Here is a 7,449-nt window from a genome sequence, read left to right on the forward strand (position 1 = left end):
GGTGATGAATGAGGATGGGGATGATCTCTTACGGACAATTGTTTGTCGTGGGCTTGGAGAAGCGATAAATTGGGTTGTCCTGTCAAAAAGCATCTCATGGTCTACCAAACAAGCTAGGGCTTGCCCTTCTGGGAGGGATTATGTACCAACGTAGCTTTGTATAACTCACTATAATAAGCTACATGTTTCTCATGGAGTAAAGTTACTAAAAAAAACAATCTGTCCTTTCCTCCAGGGTTTTGGTTTGCAAAGCTCAGATGCATGAAATTCAGAGACCTCTGTAAATGTGATTCATCTTTGAGGCTAAAAAAGTTAAGAGGCTGAAACTCAACATTTGAGCTGTCATATTTTTCTAAAGGATGTCAAATGGGCTTAATGATAGGCCAAAATTATCCAGTCAAAGCACCATTGCAAGTCACCGTTGGATAACCTCAAATAATAAATCAAGGAGGCAGCCTTTTTCTCTGTTCCTAATTCTTGCCTTAATGGGAAAAGCTGAGGAAAAGGCATCCTAGTTTCACAGTAAGTCCAAAGCAATCATCTTCCTGTAATCGATGACACAAAGCTATCCAGACCTAGGATTCACCATTTGGAGCAGACTTTCTAGAACAGAAGCCCTTTAATCATCTCCCTTAGTCACCAGCTGCCAAGTCTGCTGGCACAGGACCAAAGAAACAGAAACTTCATTTTATTATGATTAAAATAATATAAAGTTTATGATTTAAACCTTATTTTATTATAAACTTTATTCCTTTATTTTATTATGATGCTTCTTTGGAGCTATATGTATAGATGTCTAATGATGGAGGGTGTAATTGAAACAAATATTAACCAAAGTCCAACTAAGGAATCAGGAATAATCCCTTTTTGCATAGGACATTGCTTATTCTAAAGCAGGACTTCGTCTTCCTTGGACCCCATTATGCAGCAATAATTAATCTTTTGAAAAGAGCATTCCTTGGAAAGTAAGAGATGAGGATCAGTGTCACCCTCTGAAAGGGAGAGATGATGTACCAAATCCAGTTACACTGAAGCCTTGCTAAGGCCTCCATGAGGCCTATGAGTGAAGCAGTGTTTGCAATAAGATTCTTCTGATTCAGCCAATGATAAATAAACACCACCCCACCATAGATTTCCAGGGTGGAACAAACAACCTCCTACAAAACTATTAATATGCTTTCAAACAAGGAGAATAAGAGCAAAGATGCAAGGTATTTTCAAATTTTAGAATATATAGTTATGTTTCTTTACATCTAAATAAATTTTAGTACAGAATTTTCTGTTTTTTTCTATCATGAGCTAGAGTGAGGAGATGAAAGTGTTAGGTAAATATATCAATTGCCATATCTTTATTGTAAAGCACTTTCACTACATTTTAATTTCTCTCCATCCTCATGTGCCTTAAATAATTTAATGTAGTAGTCTATTTCCATGAAGACCTATCATTAAGTTGATAAAACCTATTGTTAAACTGAGAGTGCGTATTTCAGTCTACAGCATCATAGAATCAAGGAAATTTGACATTAAATCTGTCCAATGCTACATATTCATTTTCAAGATAGGAACTATCTTTGAAGATAATCATGTGCAGAAATTCAGTCTTTCACTGGCTATAGAAGTTTCTGCAAATGGCTCATAAACATACACATTTAAAAAAATAAAAGTGGCACCATTCTCTTAGAAGTTTCTTTTTAAATTCTTTGGTCAAATGGATTAGAAGGGAAATTTATAGGATTGGCTAGGAAATTCATTAGGTTTAAAGAATATGTATAGTAAAAAGTATTTAATTCAAAGTTTTGATATGGTATGATTATTTGGCATATATTTGGGGGATGAGTCTTTATATTAGTAGACCTAGAATGTTCTAAATTTGTAGATTTAAAAGGATATATCTAAGTAATGTGTGAAGACAAAGGTGGTTCCCTAGAGGAGTGGTTGCAAAGTTCTTAGACTCACAGAAGTAAGGTGATCCATGAACCCAGTTGAGGGCCAAACAAGTAAGGACAAAGTCTGACACCTGGTAGACAACGATGTCGCGGGCAGAAACAGCATGTGCACATGAAGTAAATAAGTATCAGGGCAGCGGCACAAAGGATTCTGCCAGCATTGTCTCATAGAAGCCCCGGGGAGGAGCGTGGGAAGGTTGAGTGCAAACAGAAGGCTGGACTTGAGTTGTAAATGCAAAGAGAGCCTGAAAGTTCCAGGACTTCCTGGGCACTGCTGACCTGCTAGGTTCTCTTCCACTGAGGCCATGATAACCAGCACAGGTAATCTAGGAGCTCAGCACCTCCACTGGCCCCTTCCCGTTCTAGCTGGGAGCACTCCCTGCAGGGAAGACTGACCTCCAGGTGGTGGAGTGCATCCCCCTGGTGCTTTGGTTCTCCCTGCCCCCACCACCCCTGGCTATCCTCACTGAGCACGGAGCCTGGCCCCAGTGGGTCTAATGGACAGACAACTGGTCCACCGCCTTTATTGTAAAGTCTGTACCTTCAACGTTTCCTTCTCCTTTTCTATGCGCTGCTGCTCCAGATGTAGTTTCACAAGTGCCGACTCCTTAGCTGAGATTTCTTCTTTCAATTGATCTACCTGATGGGTCATAATCTTTAATTTTCTCTTCATTTCCGTTATTTCATCCTAACAAAATGAAAGGAGATGTGTTTGAAAGTGAACTAAATAGACATCATCCACTATGGAAGCTCAACGCATAGTCAAGAGCTTTTAAGGGAGATTCATTTAAAACAAGGATTTCCTGATCAATTATAACTGGGTATCTTTGTATCTTGTGCCCAAAGACCTCAAAGTATTTCATAGCATTAACTCTCCAAATATTTTCATGAGATAGATGTAAAAATACATAATGAATATGCCATACACATACACACATGCACACACTTTACTCCTCACTGTAAGAGACAATTTGGAATCACAACAAACATTTTTAACTAAAAAATTACAAAGCAAAACTCTGCACTTAAATGACAAGAGTATGCTGCTCCCCTCTGAGTCATGATAACTATTAGCAGTTTTAAAAATGAGAAGCAGGAGAATGGCAATTCTACAAAATAATTAAAACTGTGGCCTCAATCTTCACATCTGATCAAGTTGTGTCATTTCCATTTCAAACAATCTGACAGTTCTGCATAAACTGATCTTTTCTTTCAGGTGAATTCCCCGATTTCTCTCTCAATCTATTGTAAATTCTGCTATTAGAATAACAGAAACTGTTTTAAACCCAGCATGGGAAGGGACAAAATGTAAAGACATAAATATATTCTTTTACCTGAGCCTCAACCAGATTTTTACTATACAGATTCCTATCTGACCTCACAGCCTCATACAGGTTCTGTTGCTGTTTTAATTTAGTCTCTGACTCAGCGATTTTTTTCCTATAGTCAAAAATCTGCATTTCACGGACTTTTATGTCTTCCATGTTCATGAGGACCTGGAGGAGAAAGAAGTAATAAAGATGGTTAAATAGCCCATCTGTGGTTATTGGTTCAGGACAAACAGATTTTGCATCTCAGGGTAGCGAGCAGAAATGCCAGCAATCAGAAAATCTGACAGTGGCTATAATCGTTGTGGTATGACACAGAAGTTCAGCCCAGCTGATTAGGGCAAACATATACTTTATCTACAGCACCGTTCTGCTAAAGCATGAAGGCTTAGCACAGTTATTCTGTGATCACAAAACAGAACAGAAAATAAATTCTTTCAATTCTGAAAACCTCTCTTGCCCACCCCAACCACCAAAAAAGGAAAGGAATAAAAAAAAGCACAAGCTTAAACAGATCTTAACACAAAGCACTAGGAAGGGTAAGAGATAGATTAGCTGTTTGGCCACAGTCGTGGCTTTATAAGGTTAACCACAAGAAAGAAAAGTGACCTCTGACACTGATAGTAATCATAACTCTATCTTTACCAATGTCAAACTCACTCCCATCAGGGAAATCCAAAAGACTTCATAAAAACATGTGTTCTACTGTGTGCAAAACACTTTGAGGCAAGATGAGATGCAGAAGTACCTGCCTCTTTTTTGCAAGTATGGAAAACCAAGGCCCAGAATTCCACCGTGAGCCAATGCTTCTCGACAAGCAATCCACACAGTAGAAATGACATCATCATGACTCTTAGCTGCAATGACCATGGAAACTGATTTTCTAAGGACAATCTTCTAAAATTCCTTAAGAAAAAAAATTTTGCAAGGAAAACTGGTTGAATGAATAGAGCTTATACTTTAACAGCTAGAACACACCAGGAGAAAATTCTTAAGAATATTTCACTGCATTTCAGTGGAATTCTCTTAATTAATGACTGCAGTTGAAGGAAATAAACAGAGGAACATGACAGAGAAAGAAGGAAGGGGATGCACTTGAAATAACACGGCCAGGGAAGCTTCCTTGAAAGAACAGATTTACCTAGAACCTAAAGGTCAAAAAGGATCTCTTTGTCATGGTGATATTATAATCAGGTTTTGGATACCTGTGAGCATCATGTTCCCGATTCCCAGTCATTGCAGAAGCGAATCCTTTTACTCTACTTGTAGAATTAGTATTCCAGAAAATATATTCTAAGAAACCCTCTTCTAATGTTTCCCCAACAGAGTTAATGATGGCTGGTGCTTAATATATGTCCCTTTATATCTTTAAATAGTGAAAGAAATGTTAGTCGCTCAGTCATGTCCAACTCTGTGTGACCCCATGGACCAGAGCCCACCAGGCTCCTCTGTCCATGGAATTCTCCAGGCAATGTTACTGGAGTGGGTTGCCATTCTCTTCTCCAGGGGAATCATCCCAAGATTGAACCCAGGTCTCAATTGCAGGCACATTCTTTACCATTTGAGCCACCAGTGAAATCCAACATCTTTCAAAGTTTTCTTAGATTTATATTTAAGGAAGGATGGAATCAAATTTTAACAAATGTCTTTTTAGCATATATTATTTTGCACTACACTATCAGTTCTATTGATCTGATATACTTAGTAACAAATGTCTTCTTTTACAAGTATTCTGATTTTATTTCTTTATTCATAGTCCCATATGCCATAATTCTAAATAAGTGCATAAATGGGAAATAAACATTTATTTTCTTTTTCTTAGCTTCCCTGGTGGCTCAGACAGTAAAGCATCTGCCTGTGATGCGGGAGACCTGGGTTCGATTCCTGGGTTGGGAAGATCCCCTGGAGAAGGAAATGGCAACCCACTCCAGTACTATTGCCTGGAAAATCCCATGGACGAAGGAGCCTGGTAGGCTGCACTCTGTGGGGTCGCAAAGAGTCAGACATGACTAAGCGACTTCACTTCTCTTTCTTATTTACTTGAACCTTCTTCTCCCTTCCACCCACATCAGTCCCTCATTGACATAGAAAGAAACCAGGTTAATGATCCAGTATGTGTTCTTCCATATTTTTCTTTGAATTCTGCATATTCTATTTAAGTCTACTAATGTCATTATCATAATAATAGCTAATATTTCTCAGGTACTTTCTATATACAAGGATTTTACAGGTATTAACTCATTTAATCTTCACAAAAATCCTCATAGATGTGCATTATCATATCCCAATTTTACAAATAAGGAAACTGAAGTCAAAAGAAGTAATGTTGTTCACAGCTAGCCAACTAGTGAATATACAGGTTCAGGGCTTTGTTTTCCTTTTGCTTTCTGAATTTGGTCATTATTTTTCAGCACAGTGGGATCCTCTTATATATTTTTATGCACCTTGCTTTTTATACTTTGTGGGAATTCTCCAGTGCAGGTGAACCCCTCCCCTCTGACAGGCATTCATTGGTTTCCATTTTTTGGCCAGTTTGAACCATGCTACAATAAACATTTTATACACGTGTTCTTATGCAACTGTTCTCTTACTTCTGTTGGGATGGATTCCCAGAAGAGGAGTATGTGGCTCAAAAGACATATATATCTTTAACTTTAATAGATACTGCTAGATTGCTTTCCGGAGAAGGCAATGGCACACCACTCCAATACTCTTGCCTGGAAAATCCCATGGGCAGAGGAGCGTGGTGGGCTGCAGTCCATGGGGTCTCGAAGAGTCGGACACGACTGAGCGACTTCACTTCCACTTTTCACTTTCATGCCTTGGAGAAGGAAATGGCAACCCATTCCAGTGTTCTTCCCTGGAGAATCCCAGGGACGGGGGAGCCTGGTGGGCTGCTGTCTGTGGGGTTGCACAGAGTCGGACACGACTGAAGCGACTTAGCAGTAGCAGATTGCTTTCAAAAATGGCTGTAACATTTTACATTTTCATACCCCCAGCAATAGCTTTCTTAATAGAAAACTATCCTTGTGGTTTCAGGATAAATCCTCTTTGGTCATACTGGATGATTCTTTTAATGTACTGTTGAATTTGGTTTGCTAGAATTTCACTTAGGACCCTACATACATATTTATAAGCGACCTAAGTCTACAGTTTCCTTTTTGGTTCTGTTTTAATATCAAGATTTCTGCTAGTTTCATAAAGTGAGCTGAGTACCCTTTTGTTCATTCATTCAACCACTCGCCTACTTATTCATTCACTCACTGAACATGCATTGAGGGCCCATCTATGGCAGGCACTATAAAAGCGCCAGTGATGTATAGAAAAATAAGATGCATTCCCTACCCTCAAATTCACTCCTAGTGAGTGACTCCACTGTAAAATGATAATCAAGGAATGGATACAACCAATAATCTGAGATATGCACAGGGTGTTATGAGAGAATTAAACACTGGGAGGATAATAGGGTGGCCATAAACATCTTATCTAAGAAGTTAATATTTGGTATTTACATAATTTGTGAGAACTACCTCTTCCTTCTTGTTCCTAGATCATCCCACCCAAGGACCCATTCATCCCCAAGCTTTCTCCAAGGCCTGGAGTTTTTGTTCACTATCACAGCAGAAGGCATGGGTTAGGTCAGTAAAGTAACACCAATCAATATTACCCCTAAGACCAACACAACACTGTAAAGCAATTATCCTCCAATAAAAAATAAATTAATAAAAGAAAAATAAATGAAATACAGAAATTCCAACAGAAAAAAAAATACCCCCAAGAATATACAATACATTTTTCTAAATTCATATACAGAAAAAAAATTTTACATAGCCTGGGAATTATCTGATTCTTAAAAGTTTGAAGGAACCCAATTCTAAAATAATTAGACCCCCAGTGACAACACTGGAGCTAATTCTCTCTCAGATGTTTCAGTGGCTTCCATGGTTATTAATCTTTCTATGGTTTCTACTTCTCCTTGAGTCAAGCCTTGATGTGTGTACATATTTTCAAGAAAAATATCTATTTTAAGCAATCTTTTACATTTATGCAACCAGAGTTGCACAAAGTACTTTTTTATATTCATTCATTCATTTATTTGGCTGCACCGGGTCTTAGTTGCAGCACGCGGATCCTCAATGCTTAAGGCGGCATATGGGCTCTTGAGTTGTAGCATG

General features: G+C 38.5%; 1 protein-coding gene across 1 annotated transcript in view; it reads right to left on the reverse strand.

Moving 5' to 3' along the window:
- The window catches only part of CFAP58 (cilia and flagella associated protein 58), a 109,815-nt gene that overhangs the window by 61,198 nt on the left and 41,168 nt on the right, over positions 1 to 7,449 (reverse strand). The window contains exons 10-11 of the mRNA XM_010859392.1: positions 3,281 to 3,442; positions 2,488 to 2,634 (exon numbers count right to left, since the gene is read on the reverse strand). Of these exons, the coding sequence (XP_010857694.1) occupies positions 2,488 to 2,634; positions 3,281 to 3,442 (309 nt within the window). The remainder of the gene's footprint in view (positions 1 to 2,487; positions 2,635 to 3,280; positions 3,443 to 7,449) is intronic.

Source organism: Bison bison, unplaced genomic scaffold, assembly GCF_000754665.1.
Source record: "Bison bison bison isolate TAMUID 2011002044 unplaced genomic scaffold, Bison_UMD1.0 scf7180017864456, whole genome shotgun sequence".
NCBI lineage: Eukaryota > Metazoa > Chordata > Mammalia > Artiodactyla > Bovidae > Bison > Bison bison.